Here is a 27,448-nt window from a genome sequence, read left to right on the forward strand (position 1 = left end):
TTATGAAGGGGAAGTCATGTTTTCAAATTTGCTGGAATTCTTTGAGGATGTAGCGAACAGGGTGGATAAAGGGGAACCAGTGAATGTGGTGTATTTGGACTTCCAGAAGGCATTTGACAAGGTGTCACATAAAAGGTTACTGCACAAGATAAAAGTTCACGGGGTTGGGGGTAATATATTAGCATCGATAGAGGATTGGCTAACGAACAGAAAACAGAAAGTCGGGATAAATGGATCATTCTCGGGTTGGCAATCAGTAACTAGTAGGGTGCCGCAGGGATCAGTGCTGGGACCCCAACTATTTACAATCTATATTACCAACTTGGAAGAAGGGACTGAGTGTAATGTAGCCAAGTTTGCTGGTGATACAAAGATGGGAGGAAAAGCAATGTGTGAGGAGGACACAAAAAAATCTGAAAAAGGAAATAGACAGGCTAAGTGAGTGGGCAAAAATTTGGCGGATGTAGTATAATGTTGGAAAGTGTGAGGTTCTGCACTTTGGCAAAAAAAAAATCAAAAAGCAAGTTATTATTTAAATGGAGAAGGATTGCAAAGTGCCGCAGGACAGCGGGACCTGGAGGTACTAGTGCATGAAACACAAAAGGTTAGTATGCAGGGAGAGCAAGTGATCAGAAAAGCTAATGGAATCTTGGCTTTTATTGCAAAGGGGATGGAGTATAAAAGCAAATAAGTCTTGCTACAGTTACTGTACAATACAGCGTATTGGTGAGGCCACACCTGGGATATTGCGTGCAGTTTTGGTTTCCATATTTACGAAAGGATATACTTGCTTTGGAGGCAGTTCAGAGAAGGTTCACTAGGTTAATTCCGGAGATGAGGGGGTTGACTTATGAGGAAAGGTTGAGTAGGTTGGGCCTCTACTCATTGGAATTGAGAAGATTAAGAGGCGATCTTATCGAAACGTTAAAGATTATGAGGGGGCTTGACAAGGTGGATGCAGAGAAGATGTTTCCACTGATGGGGGAGACTAGAACTAGAGGGCACAATCGTAGAATAAGGGGCTGCCCATTTAAAACTGAGCTGAGGAGAAATTTCTTCTCTGAGGGTTGTAAATCTGTGGAATTCGTTGCCTCAGAGAGATGTGGGAGCTGGGACAGTGAATAAATTTAAGACAGAGTTAGACAGTTTCTTAACCGATAAGGGAATAAGAGGTTATGGGGAGCGGGCAGGGAAGAGGACCTGAGTCCACGATCGGATCAGCCATGATCGTATTAAATGCCTGAGCAGGCTCGAGGGGCCGTATGGCCTACTTCTGCTCCTATTTCTTATGTTCTTATGATATGCTCGAAAGAATAAGCTTGGTACCAACCCGAGAAACGCTATGCCACTGCCTGCGGGCAGGGGTGAAGTCACCAAGACCAAGGGCAGCGGACGGTCTTATAATAAGGTGGAGGAGAGAAAGGTGCAGCTTTTGTTTGCTGCTATTGTTGTTATTGTTGTTACTGTTGTAACTGTTCTCAAATTAAATGTTTTTGTAAGTGATGTAAATTTACAAGTTTAAAAGTTTGTCAGCGATCTTAACGTTTGTAACTGATCTTAACTGAAAACTTTAAAGTTTGATACAAGAATATTTTTATTAAAGTTAAGTTAAGTACAAACAAGTGTTAAACTTTTGAATAAAATATATTTTAAAGTAGAACTGAATCATTTCCATTATTTGTTCCATTATTCACCCAACTTTTTGAACTACAGAAGAATAATTTCCATTATTTATTCCATTAACACAACACAACATTATGGAACAGGTCCAAACAGTAAACATGGTCCATGTGGAATAGTTGCTGCTGAGTCTTCAGACAGCAAAGCGTTCACGGATGAGCTGCTGGTGCAAGACTCGAGCAATCGTTACAGAGGCACGAAGGCCCGCCCTCCTCCGCCGTGGTACTCCGGGTTCAGGGAGTTGCATGACTTCCCCCTCCTTCTCCTTCTCCTTGTTGTCTGCATGTTCCTTCTCATCACCAGCCACTCTCACCTCAGGTGGGTGTTCTACTATCAACTGCTGCTGCCTCATGATGGCTACAACAGTGAACTGACAGACAATCTCAGGGGAGAATTGCAAGTAGCCTCTGGAATGCTCCAGGCATCGGAAACGCTACTTCAAGATGCCAACGGTCCCCTCAATTATGCTGCGCATCGCAATGTGTGACATGTTGAATTCCTGCTCAACCTCCGTCCAGGTTATGCATAGGGGCATCATGAGCCAGATGTTGAGGCCATACTCTTTGTCTCCCAGCAGCCAGCTCTGCCCTTCTGACTGCTGCTGAAACATGGCAGATATAGCGCTCTCGCATAGGATGAATGCATTATGAGTGCTCCCAGGGTATCTCGCATCAACTGCCATGATGCGATACATGTCATCACAGATGAGCTGCACATTCATGGAGTGGAAGCCTATTCTGTTCCTGTACATCTCAGAATCCTCTAAAGGCTGGATCATTCCAGGTCACAACTGGTGATGTGTGCACCATTTCTCAACATGCAACACATATCTGCATTTGGCAGGTGACTGCTGCACTATATGCCCGGAGGAATGACTCGCAAGGCCATGTGGTTACAAACAGTGCAGCCCTGTACCTTTGGGAAGCCAGCAATCCTGGAGAAGCCTACTGCTCTGTCAAGCATTGCCTGGGCGGTCGTGAGGAACTTTATGCTGTCATTCCTCCGGGCATATAGTGCAGCAGTCACCTGCCAAATGCAGATATGTGTTGCATGTTGAGAAATGGTGCACACATCACCAGTTGTGGCCTGGAATGATCCAGATGCATAAAATAAAAGTGCAGCTGTGTAATCTTTACTTCAACTGACAAAGCAGTCCTCCTGACACTTCTAGGGTGCAGGTCTGTTTTTACTAACTCTCAGATCTCAGTTACAACTTCTTTGTGGAAATGCAGCCTTCTCACACAGCCTGCATCACTCAGGTATGAATGCCTGACTCGATATACCCGATGTGGGTAAGGCTTCCTGCCCATCATCCAACGTGTTCTGAGGTTTCTTATGTGATAATGTCGAATCAATCTTCTCCTCCATAGCACAATCATGCAGATGGCTTGCACGAGGTATGGCATTGTCAATATTGCCCCATAATTCAATTGTAGCTTTGCAAGAAGCTCAAAACAGCAGGACAAAGCACTCAATCCTTCTTTCCTCTCTCTCTCTCTCCCCAAGGTTGACACCCTAGTATGGATCACACCCTGGTCTGTGCATGCGCAATAGATTCGCTTAGAATGGGAAGCTAGGCATTCAATGAAGATATTGTGTTACCAACACAGATGAGGCTGCACACAGGGAGGTTAAAGTAACAGTGACCTCACTCTTTAATAAGACACTCCATAGTGAGGAACAGGCCTTAGGGGCCAACTTATATGCAGTGCTCCCAAGGGATGTTGGGATCCCTTGCGACTTCAGGGGATGAGCTCCCTGGTGACAGAACATGGGAGTGCATGCTTTACAGATACACAACATCACTCCCCCCTCAAAATCAAAGTGAAAACTATTTACAAGGCGAGGCGGTCGGGAGCCTTTCTTTCCCTGGTGGACCACCTCGGTACAAATATCTGTTCTGGTGTGTTGGCTGTGCTCTCGCTGGGCTGGCGTGTTGTTGGCCCTGCAGGGCTTCTGGGTAAGCCTGGCCTTGCTGGGCTGTTGGGCGTGATGGGTTCGATTTCCTGCTCCGGCGTGGTGTCGTCGATCCTTTGGGTGTGTGTTGTGGGCTCAAAAAAGGTGGTGTCTGCTGTGGTGCCGAAGTCAGAGTCAATACCGGGTCACCACTTCCATCATTACTATACCCGGGTGTGTGCTGTGGAGATCCGAGATGAACATCTCCCTGCCCTTTTTGGGTAGCACTATGTGGTTACCCCACAACAGGCAGTCTGCCTGAAATGGACAGCTCGTCCTTTCGCCGCTGGAAGGGCTTGATTGGCTCTTGCATTTCAACGGGGATGCTGGCTCAGCTCCCATGCAGTACACAGTTTTTTACTAGGGCCAGCAGAGGATCTTGACTGGTCCAAGTCCTAATCTGGCGGGCCGTGACAGGTGATTTATCATTTTTAAACGCTTCCATGACCATCAAAAAATCTGCAGGCTGCGCCACCATCAACAAGTTTGCAGGCTGCGCCATTTCCATCCCCGTGGTGGGCAATGGTAGCCGACTGAGAGCATCCGCACAGTTCTCGGTGCCTGACCTGTGGCGGATGGTATAGTTATAGGCTGATAGCGTGAGTGCCCACTTTTGTATGTGGGCTGAAGCATTAGTATTTATCCCCTTGTTTTCAGCGAACAGCGATGTGAGGGGTTTCCAGCTCAAATTTGAGGCCAAACAGGTACTGATGCATTTTCTTTACTCCGAACACACACGCTAATGCCTCTTTCTCAATCATGCTGTAGGCTCTCTCTGCCTTAGACAAGCTCCTGGAAGCATAGGCGACAGGTTGCAACTTCCCCGCAACGTTAGCTTGTTGTAATACACAACCGACTCCGTACGACGACGCGTCACATGCTAGCACCAGTCTTTTACACGGGTTAGCAGCTTGTTGGAGCATAAAATGTTTCTGACTTTCTCAAAAGCAATTACTTGTTTTTTTCCCCATACCCAGTTCTCACCTTTGCGCAATAACACATGTAGGGGATCTAAAAGGGTGCTTAACCCCAGTCGTATTTGAGGAGCCCCAGGAACGACCGCAGCTCCGTGACATTCTGTGGCCTGGGCACGTTCCTGATAGCCTCTGTCTTGGCGTCTGTGGGCCGAATGCCATCCACTGCGATCTTTCTCCCCAAAAGCTCCACTTCTGTTGCCATGAAGACGCATTTCGACCTCTTCAGCTGCAGCCCTACGCGATCCAGCCGCTGGAGGACCTCCTCCAGGTTTTGTAGGTGCTCGGCAGTGTCCCGACCTGTGACCAATATGTCGTCCTGAAAGACCACCGTGTGTGGTACCGATTTGCGTAGGCTCTCCATGTTTGTCTAGAAGATCGTTGCAGCCGACCGCATTCCAAACGGGCATCTGTTGTAGGTGAACAGTTCCTTGTGCGTGCTGATGCAGGTGAGGCCCTTCGAAGACTCCTCCAGCTCCTGCGTCATATAGGCCAAAGTCAGGTCGAGCTTGGTGAATGTCTTGCCTCCTGCCAGCATCGCAAATAGGTCGTCTGCCTTAGGTAGCGGGTATTGGTCCTGTAGCGAGAAACGATTAATAGTTACTTTATAATCGCCGCAAATCCTGACCGTGCCATCACTTTTGAGTACTGGAACAATCAGGATGGCCCACTCGCTGAATTCCACTGGGCATTGCAGCCTGTCCAGCTCGATTTCCACTCTCCCTCATCATGTGAGGTTTTGCTCGTACTTTGTGGTGAATGGGTCATGCCTCAGGGACCAAGTGGATCCGCACCTTCGTCCCGGAAACGCTTCCAATGCCTGGCTCAAAAAGGGAAGGAAATTTGTTAAGAACCTGGATACATGAGGCCTCATCGACATGTGATAGTGCTCTGATGTCATCCCAGTTCCAGCGGATTTTGCCCAGCCAGCTCCTTCCAAGCAGTGTGGGGCCATCGCCCGGGACAATCCAGAGTTGCAGTTCGCACACCTTGCCCTCGTAGGTGACCTTGACCATGGCGCTGCCCAGGACAGTGATAAGCTCTTTGGTGTACATTCTCAGTTTCGTGTGGATAGAGCTCAGGGCTGGTCTGAATGCCTTGTTGCACCACAGTCTCTCAAACATCTTTTTACTCATGATGGATTGGCTAGCGCCAGTGTCCAGTTCCATGGCTACGGGTAAGCCATTCAATTTTACGTTTTGTATTATAGGTGGACATTCATCGAAAATGTGTGCACCCCGTGTGCTTCAGCATCTGCCTCCTCTCTCAGACTCGAAATTGCTTTGATCCACCATGGACCGATCTTCCTCTGCCACGTGATGGTTAACCGGTTTTGCTGAGCTTGCAGCTTGCTGGAGGTACCCCATTGTTCCACAGCTCTTGCAAACATACCCTTTGAAGCGGCATGAATAGGCTGAATGGAAGCCTCCACAACGCCAACAAGGTGTGAATTGCCTTGCATTCGTTCTTTGTTGGGGGACTCTGAGTCATTTGGGTCGCCTGAGGCCTGCTGGCAGTTGCAGACTCGTGGGTTCTGCCCTGTACATTTCTGCTCGCAAATACAGTTCCAGTTAATTTATGAACATTGCTAGCACTTGTGTGCTGAGAGATTTGTTTGGTGTTATCACTGGTGGACATAAACGCCTATGCTATTGCAATGGCCTTACTGAGGGTCGGTGTGTCTACAGTCAAAAGTTTTCGTAGGCTGGTCTCGTGGCCAATGCCCAGTACAAAAAAGTCTCTGAGCATTTGCTCCAGGTAGCCATCAAACTCGCATTGTCCTGCAAGTCGCCTTAGCTCGGCGACATAGCTCGCCACTTTCTGACCTTCAGATCGCTGGCACGTGTAGAACCGATACCTCGCCATCAGCACGCTCTCCCTCGGGTTAAGATGCTCCTGAACCAGTGTACATAGCTCCTCATATGACTTATCTGTGGGTTTCACCGGAGCCAGAAGAATCTTCATGAGGCTGTAGGTCGGTGCCCCGCAGACCGTGAGGAGGACCGCTCTCCTTTATGCAGACCTTCCTTCGCCGTCCAGCTCGTTGGCGACAAATACTGGTCTAGCCGTTCGACATAGGCTTCCCAGTCCTCACCCTCCAAGAACTTCTCCAGGATGCCCACAGTTTGTTGCATCTTTGCGTTGGATTCGTACTTTCGTCGCCAGTTATTGTGTTCCTAACACAGATGAGGCCGCACACAGGGAGGTTAAAGTAACAGTGACCTTGGCCTTTAATAAGACACTCCAGAGTGAGGAACAGGCCTTATAGGCCGGCTTATATACAGTGCTCCCAAAGGATGCTGGGATCCCTTGGGACTTCAGGGGATGAGCTCCCTGGTGGCAGAACATGGGAGTGCATGCTTTACAGATACACAACAGAAGACATTTGGGGCAACAAAGTCTAATGGAATTCTTTAATTTTTGATTTTTATCAAAGTACCACCCCACCACTGGGCGAGAGAACGATTCTGCCCGCCAATTCTCTGACCCTCGAGCCCGGTGAGGAGATGTTTGGTGGTGGTGTGGTACTTTGAAAAAAAAAATCAAAAATTGATGAATTGCATTTGACTTCCATTTTCTCCCTTTTGACTTAAAAAAATAAACTTCATGATGCATATGCTTTGTCTTCTTGACTCCCTCCAAAAAATTGCCTAAAAACAGTGGTGTGTTTCTGCGCCAATTTTTTTAATGTGTGCTGGTTTTTCTTATGTGCCCAGAAGGTTAATTGGGAGTGGTCACATACGCCATCCTAGGAAAAATGTAAGTTGGCCAAACTTGCTTAAATATGAAAAACTGGTGCAGACGTCAGATTACGCCCCTTATGACGCAAAAAAATACTAATCTAAAAAATCATACCTAACTGAGTTACGTTGACGCAGAGACTTTGTGGAAACTGGGAGATTTAAATTTACGCCAAAAAATTGTGCCGATAACTAGGAAAATTGAGCCCTATATCCCTTTGCAGATTCTTTGTGTCCTCATCACCACTTGCTTTCCTACCTATCTTTGTATCATCAGCAAATTTGGCTACAGTACACTCGGTCCCTTCATCCAAGTCATTAATATAGATTGTACATAGTTGAAGCCTCAGCACTGATCCCTATGCCACCCCGCTAATTACAGCTTGCCAACCTGAAAATGACCCATTTATCCCAACTCTCTGTTTTCTGTTAGTAAACCAATCCTCTATCCATGTTAATATATTACCCCCAAACCCATGAGCTCTTATCTTGTGCAGTTAGCTTTTAAGAACATAAGAACATAAGAAATAGGAACAGGAGTAGGCCATACGGCCCCTCGAGTCTGCTCTGCCACTCAATAAGATCATGGCTGTTCTGATCATGCACTCAGCTCGACTTCCCCGCCCGCTCCCCATAACCCCTTATCCCCTTATCACCCGAGAAACTGTCTATTTCTGTCTTAAATTTATTCAATGTCCCAACTTCCACAGCTCTCCGAGGCAGTGAATTCCACAGATTTACAACCCTCAGAAGAAATTTCTTCTCATCTCTTTTTTAAATGGGTGGCCCCTTTTTCTAAGATCATACACTCTAGTTCTAGTCTCCCCCCATCAGTGGAAACATCCTCTCTGCATCCATCTTGTCAAGCCCCTTCATAATCTTATACGTTTCGAGAAGATCACCTCTCATTCTTCTGAATTCCAATGAGTAGAGGCCCAACCTACTCAACCTTTCCTCATAAGTCAACTCCCTCATCCCCGGACTCTGAACTGCCTCCAAAGCAAATATATCCTTTCGTAAATATGGAAACCAAAACTGCACGCAGTATTTCAGATGTGGCCTCACCAATACCTTATATAGGCGGTCTATAGACTAGTCCCATCAGTGATTTCTTTCCCTTATTATTTCTTATCTCCGCCCAAACTCTCACTGTCTCAGTGGCTCCTTTGCTGCTAGCCAGGTCCAAAACTTTACTGCCAATCAAACATTCAGGCCCTGGGCTCTGACTACCAGCCAGCAATCCCCAGATCCTTGTCACCAACCAACCATCTAGGCTCTGGACTCTGACTGCAAAATGCACATGATTTTTGTTATCGTTGATTGTACTCAAACTCTTTAATATACTGAGGGAAAGTTCTGCTAATTCTTAAAAAGTAATTGAGCAACATCCCAGAATATCTAATCAAGCTTACAACCTTGAGGATTCAAGTCTGTTTGTTGCTTTCCACAGATGAGATTTGCATGGTCTTAGAAACATAGAGAAAGTCTTAATCAAACTATAGTGAGGAAAACATGACTGCATATAGGTCATGGACGAAGCACACACAACTAGCACATAGCTGCTTCGTAATAGCATGTTCTAATTCTGTTACGAATTACTGTGATAGCAGATTTGAACCATACTTCTTTTCTCCACTACGAGCCATCTCCTTAATCCCTCTAACCTGCCCCCTCCACAGTTGCCTCCAACAACAAGTATGAGGAGCTCATGGAGTTGTTTGTCACTGAGATTGACACCATCCGTTCAGTTCCCTTTCCTGTATTCCTCCTTTTGCCTCACTGTTAGCGGCCATGCCTTCAGCCCTCTATGCCCTATGCTCTGGAATTTCCTCCCTAAACCTTTGTCTCCCAATCTCCCTCTGTTCCTTTGATCCTCCTTAAAACCCACCTCTTTGACAAAGTTTTTCGTCACACCTCCTCGTATCTCATTCTTTGGCTTGTTGTCAATTTTTGTCTGATTATACTGTGAAGCACTTTGGGATGTTTCTGTATGTGAAAGGCGTGACATAAATGCAAGTTGTTGTACTGTGTTGTGTTATTTCAGGTCGGTGGTTATTGGGACAAGTGCTGCAGTACTGTCACACAGCTAAAAGAAGGCTTGAATCGAATCTTGTGCCTCATTCCATACAATGTTATAAATCAGGCTGTGTGGGAATGCATTATGCCAGAATGGTTGGAATCTATCCGAACTGAGGTGCCGGATAACCAATTAAAAGAGTTTAAGGAGGTATTAAGGTATGTGCAGAGTTGGTCGTCCAATTGCTTCAGTTCTGTATCTTTTTGTCTTAATATGGTGCTTGAGATAGTAATTTTTAAAACATGCCTGTGGCGATAATATTAATGGAATAATTTTACAATTATTTTCATGAAAATAACAAGATACCAGAATAATTTTTCCAATTCGCCCCCCCGCCCCCCCGCCCCCCCCCCCATTTAATTGTGTTTATTTCAAAGAACTTTGAGTTCCACATTACAACTCTGTTGTGAGTCTTTCCTATTGAAAAAAATAAAATTATCTGCAATTTTCCACGCAGTATCTTGGAATAAATAATACATTCTGTGATCCCGTTCTCCCAGTGAGAGGTGAGGCTTGATGGGAATGTGTGTTGGTGAATTGGTGTTGCAGTGTTGTAGCCCTATTTCAGAGCATGAGAATGCTGAATTTACCCTTAAATTCTTACCACAGAGATTAATTGATGTGCTTCGAAGTCTAGTAGTAAACCAGAGGCAATAGTGCTGAAAAGGTATTGTACAATTATTTCAAAAATGGTTGAACTAGCGAAGGAAGTATTCTATGCTGACAGCTCTATGTCACTTGATCAGCACTCCTTTCACACAAATTTAGTCATCCATTCAATGCACAGTAAGAAAGAAAGACTTACATTTATATGGCATCTTTCATGACCTCAGGATGTCCCAAAGCCTTTTACAAATAATGAAGTGTAGTCACTGTTGTAATGTAGGAAACACGGCAGCCACATTGCACACAGTAACATCCCACAAACAGCAATGAGATAACGACCAGCTAATCTATTTTTTAGTGATGTTGGTTGAGGGATAAATATTGGCCAGGACACCGAGGAGAACTCCCCTGCTCATCAGATATTGAGCTTTGTCCATTGCCATTTTCCTGGGAAGAGATGTTTGGTTTTATTATCTGTAGTTTCACTGGCTACCCCCTGCTTCAGTCGGCTCATTTACTTTAAAAAGAAACCCTGCTGCTTCACCCCAGTTCTCCACAAACTGTACTGATTGAGTTCTGTTCACAGCAAGCAGGAGTAGAACACATTTGGTACCAGATTAGGAAATTCATTGTGTCTTCCGGACAGCATGCAGGAGTGGTAATATCTCCTGTTTGTCTGGTAATTCACTTGCTTAACATTGACAACACCTGAGTGCATTGAGTTTTGAACATTATCAATCTACTTGGAGTTGTGGAAGTTAATAAACATAATCTGAGGAAGACTTCATGGAGCAAGTGCTTTGTAATGAAATCACTTTTTCTTAAACAGGTGCTTTCTCCTTTAATTATATTCATAATAAAATAAACAAAATGATAAAACAAAATTGATGTGACAGTATTCTATTATTGATGTGCTTAGTTATATTTGATTAGTATTTCTGTTATTCTGATTGAAGATAACATTAACATTAATCTATTTCAGCAAAATGTTTGATATTGAGCTTTGCCCATTGCCATTTTCCTTGGAAGAGATGTTTGGTTTTATTAGCTGTAGATTCACTGGCTACCCTGCTTCAGTACAGGAACAAGCTTTACTTTGGCTTCATGTAAGTGCATATCCTTATAAATGAGGTTTAACTTGAAAACTTAGTGTCAATATCACATCTATATTTTAGTTATATTTGAGTAGTCTCAGAGATGCAAATTGTCATAACTCCATGCTACTGCTGTAAAAGCTACTTCTATTCTAGCACTGCCAAAGACAGCATCAATCGTTAAGTGTTGCCAAGTTTATCTACTGCATAAAATTATAGATTAACTGAGAACTGACACCAACACAGTTACACAGAATGTCTGCTTTCTCCACTGCATTACATTCACCCTGGAATGGATCTGACTGTGTAACTGATCCCTAAACATATTCCTTCTATGTGCACATGTAAAAAGCCAACTTCTCACCACTACATTGAAGAGGCCTGAGAATCCCTGACAGGCAAAAAATCTGACCTGACCTGACCTGAAACTCCCAATAGCATAGAACTGTAACATTGGTTTTGCTAAAGCTGTAGCATAAACCCAGGTCAGTTCTTGTGTCATGTGGGACTGCCTGGAGTTCTGGATTTATACTACAACTTTTTAGCATGTGCAAAGCAAAAACATAGTTATGCTAAATCTGAATCGAACCTTGGTTAGACCACACTTGGAGTACTACGTAGAGTTCTGATCGTCATATTATAAAAAGGATGTAGAGACACTGGAGAGAGTGCAGAGAAGATTTATAAGGATGGTACTAGAAATGCGAGGGTATACATATCAGGAAAGGATGAACAGGTTGGGGGGCCAAAATTCAGGGTCTCAGCGAGACCCATCAATGCCCATTTGCGGTGACCATTTATCAAAGCGGATGGCCCGCCGCTTTGGGGTCAACTGGCCAACCCGACCCAAATTCAGGTCGGGGATTTTTCGGCCTGGACCCTCACCACCCGATGCTGATGATTGCTGCAAGCAAGTCATCAGTTAGTGCACCGCCGCTTTTAATTAAAATAAAAACTTATTGACCTAAATTCAGCTCGATCCGCTGGTCCCCTGCCGCACGGTGCTCCCGACAGGCTTTTCTGTTGGTGCACCTTCTCCGCACTGAGTACGGTGGCCCTTCAAGGGGAGGGCCCACTGCCGTGGCCACCATCTATTAATGTTTGCCGGCCAACCTCCCGGCAAGACAGTGCTCCTGGGTTCGGCCGGGCCACCAACGGGCAGCCTGGCGCCCCCACTTGGTGCGGCAGCTTTTTTGCGCTGCTGAATTTCGGCCCCCTGGTCTCTTTTCTCTTGAAAATAGAAGGCTGAGGGCTGACCAAATAGAGGTCTCTAAAATTATGAAAGGTTTTGATGGAGTGGATACAGAGAGAATGTTTCCGTTTGTGGGGAAGACCATAACAAGAGGCCCTCAATATAAGATCGTCACCAAGAAATACAGTAGGGAATTCAGAAGAAACTTATTTACTCAGAGTGGTGAGAATGTGGAACTCATTACCACAGGGAAGTGATGAAGCGAATGGTATAGATGCATTTAAGGGGAAGCTAGATAAGCATATGAGGGAGAAGTAAATAGAAGGTTTTGCTGATAGATTTAGATGAGGAAAGACAGGAGGAGGCTCGAGTGGAGCATAAATGCCGACATGGACTGGTTGGGCTAAATGGCCTGTTTCTGTGCCGTATATCCTATGCAATATACATTTAGTTTAAATGTAGCCTCTATTAAAGAGAACCAGAGGTAATTTGTTATTATATCAGAGATTACGGTACACCTGAGAGTGTTATACTGATGATCAGGTAGCTTCTTTGCTCATTAGCTCCTGGAAGTTATTTAATACCTTTAATAAATTGGAAGATTTCTACAGTTCCGATATGCTTGAAAATAAATGTATACACATATGCAAAAAGGTCATCTGTTGTGCAACCATAGTGCAACTTTAAAAACAATATAGCACTTATGAATCACCATTAAAATGAATCACCATAAAAAATCATGTTTATTGTTCCCTTATCATCCATTGGTTGAAGATCTGATTGCAATAAAGCAAATCAATTAAGCTGTTTGAGAATGAAAGTACATTGAGAGCCTGTCAAATTAGAATTTTTCAAATAATAAATGATCAAATTATGTTTTGCAAGTGTTTATATTTTTAACGTCCTGCTGTTTAGCAAATGTAACTTTGGTCTATTCCTTGGTTAGGTTTTATCAGAACTGGATATAATAGTTCCTCTGCAGCTATTGATCAGTATGTTTTCCGATGGGGTGAACTCTGTCAAGGAATTGGGCAATCAGAGAAAAACAAGAGCTAATGAGCAACCAGGAAATCTGACTGCTCGAAGGGTAAGTTTCACTTGCGTCTGTTTCCATTAACTGGACAGATTTTGCAATCATTTCACTTGCTGCTTCTAATTTTTCATGATTGTCAGACAGAAGTTAAGCATTTGTGCTGTGATGAGGTGGCTCTGTTAATTCCTTTCCTCTCTCCCTGCGCCAGATGGAATGCTCTGCAGGAGTTTGGCTTAGACATCAATTTTGCCACCAACATCCTTGCCAGCTCAGCTAAATTTTAGCACCTAAAAGTTTGCGTCTGATCAATAGTAGAATCTTGATTCATAGTGACTGAAATGCTTCTATGTGCTATTTTTAACTCAAGGATAAATGTGTCAAATGCCTGTGGGGGTGGGGGCTATTTTACCAAAGTTGTTAATCGATTTACTTGAAATAAGTTAATAGAAACATAGAAACATAGAAAATAGGTGCAGGAGCAGGCATTTCAGCCCTTCTAGCCTGCACCGCCATTCAATGAGTTCATAGCTGAACATGAAACTTCAGTACCCCCTTCCTGCTTTCTCGCCGTACCCCTTGATCCCCCGAGTAGTAAGGGCTTCATCTAACTCCCTTTTGAATATATTTAGTGAATTGGCCTCAACTACTTTCTGTGGTAGAGAATTCCACAGGTTCACCACTCTCTGGGCGAAGAAGTTTCTCCTCATCTCGGTCCTAAATGGCTTACCCCTTATCCTTAGACTGTGACCCCTGGTTCTGGACTTCCCCAACATTGGGAACATTCTTCCTGCATCTAACCTGTCTAAACCCGTCAGAATTTTAAACGTTTCTATGAGGTCCCCTCTCACTCTTCTGAACTCCAGTGAATACAAGCCCAGTTGATCCAGTCTTTCTTGGTAGGTCAGTCCCACCATCCCGGGAATCAGTCTGGTGAATCTTCGCTGCACTCCATCAATAGCAAGAATGTCCTTCCTCAAGTTAGGAGACCAAAACTGTACACAATACTCCAGGTGTAGCCTCACCAAGGCCCTGTACAACTGTAGCAACACCTCCCTGCCCCTGTACTCAAATCCCCTCGCTATGAAGGCCAACATGCCATTTGCTTTCTTAACCGCCTGCTGTACCTGCATGCCAACCTTCAATGACTGATGTACCATGACACCCAGGTCTCATTGCACCTTCCCTTTTCCTAATCTGTCACCATTCAGATAATAGTCTGTCTCTCTGTTTTTACCACCAAAGTGGATAACCTCACATTTATCCACATTATACTTCATCTGCCACGCATTTGCCCACTCACCTAACCTATCCAAGTCACTCTGCAGCCTCACAGCATCCTCCTCGCAGCTCACACTGCCACCCAACTTAGTGTCATCCGCAAATTTGGAGATACTACATTTAATCCCCTCGTCTAAATCATTAATGTACAATGTAAACAGCTGGGGCCCCAGCACAGAACCTTGCGGTACCCCACTAGTCACTGCCTGCCATTCTGAAAAGTACCCATTTACTCCTACTCTTTGCTTCCTGTCTGACAACCAGTTCTCAATCCACGTCAGCACACTACCCCCAATCCCATGTGCTCTAACTTTGCACATTAATCTTCTGTGTGGGACCTTGTCGAAAGCCTTCTGAAAGTCCAAATATACCACATCAACTGGTTCTCCTTTGTCCACTTTACTGGAAACATCCTCAAAAAATTCCAGAAGATTTGTCAAGCATGATTTCCCTTTCACAAATCCATGCTGACTTGGACCTATCATGTCACCATTTTCCAAATGCGCTGCTATGACATCCTTAATAATTGATTCCATCATTTTACCCACTACTGAGGTCAGGCTGACCGGTCTATAATTCCCTGCTTTCTCTCTCCCTCCTTTTTTAAAAAATGGGGTTACATTGGCTACCCTCCACTCGATAGGAACTGATCCAGAGTCAATGGAATGTTGGAAAATGACTGTCAATGCATTCGCTATTTCCAAGGCCACCTCCTTAAGTACTCTGGGATGCAGTCCATCAGGCCCTGGGGATTTATCGGCCTTCAATCCCATCAATTTCCCCAACACAATTTCCCAACTAATAAAGATTTCCCTCAGTTCCTCCTACTTACTAGACCCTCTGACCCCTTTTATATCCGGAAGGTTGTTTGTGTCCTCCTTAGTGAATACCGAACCAAAGTACTTGTTCAATTGGTCTGCCATTTCTTTGTTCCCCGTTATGACTTCCCATGATTCTGACTGCAGGGGACCTACGTTTGTCTTTACTAACCTTTTTCTCTTTACATACCTATAGAAACTTTTGCAATCTGCCTTAATGTTCCCTGCAAGCTTCTTCTCGTACTCCATTTTCCCTGCCCTAATCAAACCCTTTGTCCTCCTCTGCTGAGTTCTAAATTTCTCCCAGTCCCCAGGTTCGCTGCTATTTCTGGCCAATTTGTTGCCACTTCCTTGGCTTTAATACTATCCCTGATTTCCCGAGATAACCACGGTTGAGCCACCTTCCCTTTTTTATTTTTCAGACAGGAATGTACAATTGTTGTAATTCATCCATGCGGTCTCTAAATGTCTGCCATTGCCCATCCACAGTCAACCCCTTAAGTATCATTCGCCAATCTATCTTAGCCAATTCACGCCTCATACCTTCAAAGTTACCCTTCTTTAAGTTCTGGACCATGGTCTCTGAATTAACTGTTTCATTCTCCATCCTAATGCAGAATTCCACCATATTATGGTCACTCTTCCCCAAGGTGCCTCGCACAATGAGATTGCTAATTAATCCTCTCTCATTACACAACACCCAGTCTAAGATGGCCTCCCCCCTCATTGGTTCCTCGACATATTGGTCTAGAAAACCATCCCTTACGCAGTCCACCGTATTGCTTCCAATTTGGCTAGCCCAATCTATGTGCATATTAAAGTCACCCATTATAACTGCTGCACCTTTATTGCATGCACTCCTAATTTCCTGTTTGATGCCCTCCCCAACATCACTACTACTGTTTGGAGGTCTGTACACAAGTCCCACTAACGTTTTTTGCCCTTTAGTGTTCTGCAGCTCTACCCATATAGATTCCACATCATCCAAGCTAATGTCTTTCCTAACGATTGCATTAATCTCCTCTTTAACCAGCAATGCTACCCCACCTCCTTTTCCTTTTATTCTATCCTTCCTGAATGTTGAATACCCCTGGATGTTGAGTTCCCAGCCCTGATCATCCTGGAGCCACGTCTCCGTAATCCCAACCACATCATATTTGTTAACATCTATTTGCACAGTTAATTCATCCACCTTATTGCGGATACTCCTTGCATTAAGACACAAAGCCTTCAGGCTTGTTTTTTTTAACACCCTTTGTCCTTTTAGAATTTTATTAAAACAACACACAGAAGAATTTGACATGAACAAGTTAACCAGTGCACTACAAATAAAGCACAGAGGAGCTGCAATAACTTGCAAAAGTCGATATTTGGCTTGAACCAAAGATCTTGTGTACTTCGTGCCCAGCTTTGAATTTTGGCTGTACTTTTCTTCCAACATTGAAACTTCTTATGTAAACATTCAGAATGAAAATCCTCATTTCACCTGGAATCCTTACCAAGTGGAGAATCACATTCTGAGTTATGTTCAAACATGGAAGTGAATGGACAGTGATCTAAGACTTGTTAGTTACCCCCCAACATAATTTATAAGAACCAAGGTCTCTGCAGTAAATGTATTAATTTTGAAGAATGATAGTAGTAGTTCATTAATATAAATATAAAAAAGGAGAAAATTATCACATGGGCATTTTCTTGCAGGCTTACTCTAAATCTCTCATCATCACCATCATAGGCAGTCCCTCGAAATCGAGGAAGACTTGCTTCCACTCTTAACATGAGTTCTTAGGTGGCTGTACAGTCCAATATGAGAAATGCAGTCTCTGTCACAGGTGGGGGCAGATAGTCGTTGAGGGAAGGGGTGGGTGGGACTGATTTGCCGCACGTTCTTTCTGCTGCCTGCGCTAAATTTCTGCATGCTCTCGGCGACGAGACTCGAGGTGCTCAGCGCCCTCCCGGATGCACTTCCTCCACTTAGGGCGGTCTTTGGCCAGGGTCCCCAGGTGTCAGTGGGGATGTTGCACACGATCAGGGAGGCTTTGAGCGTGTCCTTGTAACGGTTCCGCTGCCCACCATTGGCTCGTTTGCCGTGAAGGAGTTCCGAGTAGAGCACATGCTTTGGGAGTCTCGTGTTTGGCATGCGAACTATGTGGCCTGCCCAGCAGAGCTGATCAAGTGTGGTCAGTGCTTCGATGCTGGGGATGTTGGCCTGGTCGAGGATGCTAATGTTGGTGCGTCTATCCTCCCAGGGGATTTGTGGGATTTGTAGGATCTTGCGGAGACATCGTTGGTGGTATTTCTCCAGTGACTTGAGGTGTCTACTGTACATGGTCCATGTTTCTGAGTCATACAGGAGGGCGGGTATTACTACAGTCCTGTAGACCATGAGCATGGTGGCAGTTTTGAGAGCCTGGTCTTCAAACGCTCTTTTCCTCTGGGTCGAAGGCTGTACTGGCGCACTGTAGACTGTGTTGGATCTCATTGTCAATGCCTGCTCTTGTTGATGGGAGGCTCCCAAGATATGGGAAGTGGTCCATTTTGTCCAGTGCCACGCTGTGGATCTTGATAAGAACATTAGAACATAAGAATTAGGAACAGGAGTAGGCCATCTAGCCCCTCGAGCCTGCTCCGCCATTCAATAAGATCATGGCTGATCTGGCCGTGGACTCAGCTCCAATTAACCGCCCTCTCCCCGTAACCCTTAATTCCCTTATTGGTTAAAAATCTATCTATCTGTGACTTAAATACATTCAATGAGCTAGCCTCAACTGCTTCCTTGGGTAGAGAATTCCACAGATTCACAACCCTCTGAGAGAAGAAATTCCTTCTCAACTCGGTTTTAAATTGGCTCCCCCGTATTTTGAGGCTGTGCCCCCTAGTTCTAGTCTCCCCCACCAGTGGAAACAACCTCTCTGCCTCTATCTTGTCTATCCCTTTCATGATTTTAAATGTTTCTATAAGATCACCCCTCATCCTTCTGAACTCCAACGAGTAAAGACCCAGTCTACTCAATCTATCATCATAAGGTAACCCCCTCATTTCTGGAATCAGCCTAGTGAATCGTCTCTGTACCCCCTCCAAAGCTAGTATATCCTTCCTTAAGTAAGGTGACCAAAACTGCACGCAGTACTCCAGGTGCGGCCTTACCAATACCCTGTACAGTTGCAGCAGGACCTCCCTGCTTTTGTACTCCATCCCTCTCGCAATGAAGGCCAACATTCCATTCGCCTTCCTGATTACCTGCTGCACCTGCAAACTAACTTTTTGGGATTCATGCATAAGGAGTCTGGAGGAGTCCGTGTTCCATGTTTTTATTGAGTGCACGAGGTTGCAGCCCCTGTTCCATTATTTGAAGGGGTTGCTCCTGAAATTCTGGCTGCACTTCAGTCCCACTCTCCTGATCTTTGGGCACCCTGTGCGGAGGGGAGCGGGTAGGTCCGAAGGCCTCCTCGTAGGACTGCTCCTGGGCACGGCCAAGGGTGCCATCAGCCGGTCCAGGCAGCGGGCGGTCGAGGGGGTCGTTCAACCTGACTGCCTGCCTCTCTTCCGCTCTTACATCCGGTCTAGGGTGTCCTTGGAGATGGAGCACGCGGTGTCCACCGGTACGCTCGCGGCCTTCCGCGAGAGGTGGGCACCGGAGGGACTGGAGTGCATCATCACGCCCGGCAACCAAATTTTAATTTGATTTTACGTTTTAAAGTTAATTTGTTTTAATTGCCGGTGCTTTTAGTGTCCCCTTCCCTTTTATAGGGGGCACTGGGGAAAAATTGTGATTTTAGTGCCCCAAAAAAAAACAAAAAAAAAAAAAAGAAAAACACAAAAAAAAACAAAAAAAAGGGGGGGGAAAAAAAAGGGCCTTGTAAATGTCTGGAGTGTCACCCAGGTCGGGTGGCACCGTTTAATGTTTTATGTTTTGCAGGTGAACTCCAAAAAGAGTTTCATGCATAAGGAGTCTGGAGGAGTCCGTGTTCCATGTTTTTATTGAGTGCACGAGGTTGCAGCCCCTGTTCCATTATTTGAAGGGGCTGCTCCTGAAATTCTGGCTGCACTTCAGTCCCACTCTCCTGATCTTTGGGCACCCTGTGCGGAGGGGAGCGGGTAGGTCCGAAGGCCTCCTCGTAGGACTGCTCCTGGGCACGGCCAAGGGTGCCATCAGCCGGTCCAGGCAGCGGGCGGTCGAGGGGGTCGTTCAACCTGACTGCCTGCCTCTTTTCCGCTCTTACATCCGGTCCAGGGTGTCCTTGGAGATGGAGCACGCAGTGTCCACCGGTACGCTCGCGGCCTTCCGTGAGAGGTGGGCACCGGAGGGACTGGAGTGCATCATCACGCCCGGCAACCAAATTTTAATTTGATTTTACGTTTTTAAGTTTAATTTGTTTTAATTGCCGGTGCTTTTAGTGTCCCCCTTCCCTTTTATAGGGGGCACTGGGGAAAATTGTGATTTTAGTGCCCAAAAAAAAACCAAAAAAAGAAAAACACAAAAAAAAACAAAAAAAGGGGGGGAAAAAAAAAAAGGGCCTTGTAAATGTCTGGAGTGTCACCCAGGTCGGGTGGCACCGTTTAATGTTTTATGTTTTCGCAGGTAAACTCAAAAGAGTTTCATGCATAAGGACCCCCAGGTCCCTCTGCATCTCAGCATGTTGTAATTTCTCCCCATTCAAATAATATTCCCTTTTACTGTTTTTTTTTCCCAAGGTGGATGACCTCACACTTTCCGACATTGTATTCCATCTGCCAAACCTTCGCCCATTCGCTTAACCTATCCAAATCTCTGCAGCCTCTCTGTGTCCTCTACACAACCCGCTTTCCCACTAATCTTAGTGTCATCTGCAAATTTTGTTACACTACACTCTGTCCCCTCTTCCAGGTCATCTATGTATATTGTAAACAGTTGTGGTCCCAGCACCGATCCCTGTGGCACACCACTAACCACCGATTTCCAACCCGAAAAGGACCCACTTATCCCGACTCTCTGCTTTCTGTTAGCCAGCCAATTCTCTATCCATGCTAATACATTTCCTCTGACTCCGCGTACCTATATCTTCTGCAGTAACCTTTTGTGTGGCACCTTATCGAATGCCTTTTGGAAATCTAAATACACCACATCCATCAGTACACCTCTATCCACCATGCTCATTATATCCTCAAAGAATTCCAGTAAATTAGTTAAACATGATTTCCCCTTCATGAATCCATGCTGCGTCTGCTTGATTGCACTATTCCTATCTAGATGTCCTGCTATTTCTTCCTTAATGATAGTTTCAAGCATTTTCCCCACTACAGATGTTAAACTAACCGGCCTATAGTTACCTGCCTTTTGTCTGCCCCCTTTTTTAAACAGAGGCGTTACATTAGCTGCTTTCCAATCGCTGGTACCTCCCCAGAGTCCAGAGAATTTAGATTATAACGAATGTACCTGCTATAACTTCCGCCATCTCTTTTAATACCCTGGGATGCATTTCATCAGGACCAGGGTATTGATGACTGGGCGTCAGTGCTGTGCGGCGAGGACAGGCTGATGGAGGATTTTTGTCTTGCTGATGTTTAGCCTAAGGCCTATGCTTTCGTACGCCTCAGTAAATATGTTGACCATGTCCTGGAGTTCAGCCTCTCTATGTAGCTCGAAGACAGAGGTTGGGTGGTCTTGGACCTGGCCTAAAGACGGCGCAGGTTGAACAGCTTCCCACTGGTTCTGTAGTTTCGTTCCACTCTAGCGGGGAGCTTGTCGACTGAGGTGGAGCATGGCAGCGAGGAAGATTGAGAAGAGGGTTGGGGCGATGACGCAGCCCTGGTTGACCCCGGTCTCGACGTGAATTGTGTCTGTAATTGATCCATTGGTAAGGATCATGGCCTGCATGTCGTCGTGGAGCAGGCGGTGGATGGTGACGAACTTTTCGGGGCATCTGAAATGGAGGAGGACGCTCCATAGAACCTCGCAGTTGACAGTGTCGAAGGTCCACCGGTAAGGTCGAAGAAGGCCATGTAGAAGGGCTGGTGCCGTTCCCTGCATTTTTCCTGTAGCTGTCGCGCTGCAAAAATCATGTCCGTTGTGCCCCGTAGGGGACGAAATCTGCATGTGACTCCGGGAGGAGCTCCTCAGCCACAGGGAGAAGACGGTTGAGGAGGACTCTTGCCAGTGGAGATTTCTCTGTAGTTGCCGCAGTCGGACTAGTCCCCTTTTTAAAGATTGTGCAGCATGCAGGCTAAAATATTGTCTGTAATTTGTGGTTTATATGGGTGCATATGAGGTGCGCTTGCACCCGTGGGGACTGCGCTAGTTCCAGGTTTAGGCATGCGAAGTGCATGCGCTAAAACCCAGAACTTGCAATCTGTCAAGAATCTTTTTAACAGATTGCACGCATTCCCGGGAAAAGGGCTTCGCGAATGCCCGTGACATTCTTGCGCTTGGTGAGGCCTGCTTTTACCAGCGTAAGACTTTTAAAGGATGTAAAAATAATTTTTTTTTTACATTCATTTAAACATTAAATCACATGTAAAATAAGGTAATTTATTTTTAGACCCTTTAAAATATGTACATTTATTTTTCAAAAAATTTAAATGTTTTAAATATTTAATTAGATGCCATTTTGATTAATTTTAAATATATGATTTTTTTAAAAATTCATCATACATGTATTTTTGGGGGTATTCCCATCTGTACATACGGAATCCCCACAAGAATGAATGGAGATCTCCCTTCTTTGGTTGGGCCGGCACACGTGATCTCAAGGGCACTTGCAGGCCTACACGTAGAGGCACAGGAGAGCAAGTGTCCGATCAGGTAGGTTTGTAGATTTTTTGCAGGTTGGAGGCATCCGCTCGCGGGAAGTCTCAGGGCCTGAAATTGCAGTCAATGTGTTATTTAAAATTTGAGATGCCACTGATAATTTTGCATGGGACACAATGTCTACTTAAAGTTTAAGCTTTGATTCCTAAAGTAGCATGCTGAATGCCAGTGATGTACGAGGATTATCTCCACTGTCATGTGTGGCATTAGAAGTCAGATGTGTCTCCACAGGGAGGGAATATTAGAGGAGGAATCATACTTCGAGACATTCATGCATGTCTTTTAACAGCTGACTCAGAGTAGCATTTCCAGATCCTGGCAACTGATTACCCACCCCTTGAGAGCCGATGTGATGTGACCTAAGGAGAGCAGGGAACTGGGATAAAATTAGAGGAAGATTATATCCCTGGGTAGAAGAATAAAAAAAATAGAATTTTGCATCTGGGAATTGATCCAATTCACATAAGAACAACAGGTGAGTTCAGATTTCAGTGCAGGCTGAGATTTGCATCAGTGATTGTCTATCTCTAGAAATTATCGTATACGTGTATTGATCTTGTGGCTTTGAAATATTCATGTATTACTTTGCGTGTGTCTGGTGTAAATTCCCTTGAGCTGGCTGCTTAATAATTCAGTTCCTAACCATATGTGTATTTTATACTGTGATTTTTTTTCTTTATTTTCTATCCATCATTGTCCTAATGAGTAAATTTTTTTCCCTCCAGGTCAGTGTTGTATCAGATCCTGGACGCAGAGCCCAACATGCTACTCTTAGTCCCTTTCCCAGCCCCTTTCGTAGCCCATTCCGTAGCCCAGTGCCCAGTCCGTTCCGTAGTTGTTTTAAGAATTTTGGCTCTGCAGGAGGAAGAGCCTTTGACTTCGACTGTGATGATGATGATATGAACTTGCCTTGCTTTATCCTGGTGTTTGATTTGATATTGAAACAGGTAATGGTTTTGTTACTCCCTTTCCTGGTTTGCCATAAGTATAATTTCAGGTCATAGGTTATTTTGTGCACCATTCACTCAAGTTACATATGATCTTTATATTTGAAATGCAATGCAAATGTATATTAGTATAAAGTTACTCCAAGCCATCTTGAAAAACAATAAAGTTGAAATGTATAGAAATTTTTTATCCAAGATCAGACCAGAAGTAATTGTCTTTAAAAAAAATAATTTTATCTCAATGCGAACAGATGGAATTGCAAGATGATGGCATAATCCTGGGCCTTGACCATGGATTGTCCAAGGACATAATTTCCATTATAAACAATGTACTCCAAGCACCCTGGGGAGGCTCACATACATGCCAGAAAGATGAAAAAGCAATTGAATGCAACCTTTGTCAGTCCAGCATTTTGTGCTACCAACGAGCATGTGAACTGTTGGAGCGATTAGCACCGAAAGAGGAAATCAAACTGGTGGTAAGGAAAGGCAGGTGTAGATTGAAACATGGTTTGGGTGTTAGCTCATGGACGCCTTTTTAATATGACATTGTTTAATAATCTGATGTTTTGTAATGCGTTGCGATTGTTTTATTCACCTTTCTACAAAGTGAATATTTCCTGATGATGAGCACAGGGTTAATTTAAATGCACTTGTCCTCAGTAAAACTGTTACACTTTCGTATACCGATTTTTCCTCTGAGTGTGGCCCCCATTCTAGCTCCCTTTAGTCAAAGGGGGACAGACTTGGGCGTATCTGGCTGAGTCATCCATCACCAGATCTGGCTGGACCACATCAAGTGCTGTTGGGCCTCATTCTCATCTGCCCAAACTCCACACTATTCCAGGATTATCCAAGAGTGCAAAGATAACCCCGGTTTCTTTTATTTATTCCCAATCATCTCCTTAAACCCCTGTCGCTCCCTTATCTCCAAAACATATATAAGGAAATTATGGATGACTTTGCCACCAAGTTTGAGATCATCCATTCAGCTGCCTCTGCTGCATCCCCCCCTTTCCCATACCCACCAAACCAAACCTCCCTGCATGTTTCTCAATGTCCTAGCCTTGAACCCATGTCTGCCTTTCTCTAACTTCTCTCCATTTCCCCCATGCCTTCTACATGCTCATCTCATCTATGAGACCGACTTGCTGCTCTCTTGACTCTATTCCTACTAAACTGCTGACTACCCAACTTCCCATCCTAGCCCCCATGCTAGCTGACATTGTAAATAGTTCCTTCCCTGCAGGTAGACCTGGTCACCTCCTTTCCAAACTAACGTCATCACCCTTCTTGCTCAACCCCTCTAAACTGCCACCCCATCACCAAGCTCATTCCTCAAAGTCCTTGATCTGTGCCCACCTTTTCCATAACTACTTGTTTGAATTTCTTCAATCGGTTTGTGCCCCTTCCCCACACTCGAAACAGAATATCAATTGTTCATGTAGCTTCCAAGTTAGCATATATTTGTTCTCCTTCAGGAACCCACTGACAGCTTTGAAGAAAGTATGCTGTTTTCCAGGCCTGAATTCACTATAGGGTTTGAAGGAGAAGAAGTTGACAATTCAAAAGAGGAGGAAAAACAAACGTTCAATAATGGGTGCGAAGAAAACCTTGGTATGTGATGTTAATGGTTATTTTAATTAAAAGTGCCATTGTTAAACTGGCTACTTTAAAGCTTTATTCAATTATAATAGTAGTGATTACAGTTCAAAAAGTAATTCATTGGATAGGAAGTGCTTTGAAACATCCAAGAATGTGATGTGATGAATGCAAATTGCTTCTTTATATTTTTCAAATGTATATTAATTTCTAGGTCTGTATTCCAACGTTGAATAATATTGGTATCTAACTTTGAAAGATCATCAGTAATAATTTGAACTTGTGTTAATTATAGAGTCTATAGTTATATATTGAGGGATATTTATTGTATGCCAGATGAAAAGCAAGCAAGTTTTTGTGTTAACATTTTGGCAGATCATATATTGAGATAATAGGTATCATACTGAGAGGATTTGTAATTTTTGGAATGTGCCTATTAGAAGCAAAGACAACAGGGATGAATTTCTCCTAATTGTACAATGCAATTTTGGGGAGGAAAAAAGACTTGAAAGTCTTGCATTTATATAGCATCTTTCATGAACACTGGATATCGCAAAAGTGCTTTATTGTCAATGAAGTACTTTTTTTTTGTGAAGTGTAGTCACAGTTGTAATGTAGGAAATGCGGCAGCCAAACTGCACACAGCAAGCTCCCACAAACAACAATGTGATAATGATCAGATAATCTGTTTTAGTGATGTTGATTGAGGGTTAGATATTGGCCAGGACACTGGGGATAACTCCCCTGCTCTTCTTCGAAATAGTGTCATGGGATCTTTTATGTCCACTTGAGAGACGGGACTTCAGTATAACGTCTCATCCGAAAGACAGCATCTCCGACTGTGCAGCGCTCCCTCAGTACTGCACTGAGTGTCAGCCGATATTTTTGTACTCAAATCTCTTAAACCCACAACCTCAGAGGTGAGGGTGCGACCAACCGAGCCATGACTGACACAAAGGAACCGCGGCAACACTGTAGAAATGGTATCAACAGCTTTAACGCTGTTTTTCGCAGTTCCATTGAAGTTACAGCGGACGGTCAGGAGGGCCCCAGCAAAAATTTTCCCGCAATATTCTTGGTTACTTTTTCTTGGGATGTGGGCAATGTTATTTATTGGCTATCCCTAGTTGCCCCTAAAAGGTGCTGGTTGTCCTTCTCATTAAACTGCTGCCGTCCTTGCTGTGATGTCTCTCACAATGGCATTAGGTAGGGAAATGCAGGATATTGACCCGGTGATGCTGAAAGAAAGATAATATAAGAACATAAGAATAAGGAGCAGGAGTAGGCCATACGGCCCCTCGAGCCTGCTGATCAATAAGATCATGGCTGATCATCGACCTCAACTTCACTTTCCCATCCAATCTCCATATCCCCTGACTCCCTGAGAGTCCAAACATCTATCTCAGCCTTGAATATACTCAGAGACTCAGCATCCACAGCCCTGTGGGGCAGAGAATTCCAAAGATTCATGACTCTCTGAGTGAAGAAATTCCTCCTCATCATATATAGCCAAGCCAGGATGATGTATAACTTGGAGGAAAACTTGAATGTGTTCCTACAACATTGCTGATCTTGACCTTCTTTGTGTTAGAGACCATAAGGGATGGACGTGCAGTCAAAGTAACTTTGGTGAGTTGCCATCGTTCATCCTGTAGATAGTACATACTATAGCCATAGTCTGCCGATGGTGGAGGGGATGGATAGAGTCTAGTGGCAGGGGCACTAATCAAGTGAACTGCTCTGTCCTGGATGGAATTGAGCTTTTTGAGTGTTGTTGGGCTAGAAATTGGCCTCCTTTTGTGCCCCCCGTTAGCGCCTCTGGGGGGCGATAACGGGGCGCTGCCAGCTCTGCGACTGGGCGTGACGAGAGTACCAACACCCGCGAACTTGCCATGGAGGTTTGCAGAGGTGGTAAGGCCTAGCGCCACGATCTCCTGTGCCGCAGGGATTGTGACATCATCCGGCTGTGCAGCACTTGGTAGTGCCCCGGATCTGAACTTCAGTTCCGCTCCCTGCAGCATTGCCAGGTGTCAACACCAGCAGCTGCATGAGGCATTGTAAGGTAGGTCGGCTGCTTGGAGAGCGGTATTTCAAGGGATCGCCGCTAAGGTAAGTGAAAACTCTTGTAACAACTCTCTGAGCTTTTTTTTCCCTTTTCTTCAGCTGCGATTGATCAGCCCTGCACACTGTTAGAGTGCTTGGGGCTGATTGTCGCAGATCGCGGCTGCTGTCAGCCACTGTGGAAGTACATTTAATGCAGAGCCTGTAGCAATGGCACTTACCTTTAAGGGAGAGAAGGAGCCTCCCATCCAGGTAGCGCTGCACGGGATATTGTGCAGTGCTGCACTGCCACCACCTCTCCTGCTGGTCTGGCGCTCAAAGAGAAGTGGTTGCACTTGATTTAGCACTCCACTTCCCTCCTGGAGCGCTAACCTGGAAGTTTGCATCTGCTGGTATTTGATAGTGCCTTTGCTTCCCGTAAAAGTTATCGTCCCAAACGGGACGCTACACAATTTCTCCCGTGTGTCTGAACCCATCCAGGTGAGTGATGAGTGTGCCATCGCATCCCTGACTTGAACCTTGTAGTAGTTTTGACTTTTACTATGAGTTCCCTGCGGGCTATATCTCTGAGGCAAGTATTCAGATACTAATTGTTAGACATT

At 44.8% G+C, this 27,448-nt stretch overlaps 1 protein-coding gene across 1 annotated transcript in view; it reads left to right on the forward strand.

The window, feature by feature from the left end:
* The window catches only part of LOC139263437 (protein unc-79 homolog), a 253,255-nt gene that overhangs the window by 94,697 nt on the left and 131,110 nt on the right, over positions 1–27,448 (forward strand). The window contains exons 15-20 of the mRNA XM_070879516.1: positions 9,396–9,586; positions 11,017–11,140; positions 13,267–13,407; positions 22,962–23,183; positions 23,435–23,662; positions 24,665–24,800. Of these exons, the coding sequence (XP_070735617.1) occupies positions 9,396–9,586; positions 11,017–11,140; positions 13,267–13,407; positions 22,962–23,183; positions 23,435–23,662; positions 24,665–24,800 (1,042 nt within the window). The remainder of the gene's footprint in view (positions 1–9,395; positions 9,587–11,016; positions 11,141–13,266; positions 13,408–22,961; positions 23,184–23,434; positions 23,663–24,664; positions 24,801–27,448) is intronic.

The sequence above is a fragment of the Pristiophorus japonicus genome, chromosome 4 (genome assembly GCF_044704955.1).
Source record: "Pristiophorus japonicus isolate sPriJap1 chromosome 4, sPriJap1.hap1, whole genome shotgun sequence".
Taxonomy (NCBI): domain Eukaryota; kingdom Metazoa; phylum Chordata; class Chondrichthyes; family Pristiophoridae; genus Pristiophorus; species Pristiophorus japonicus.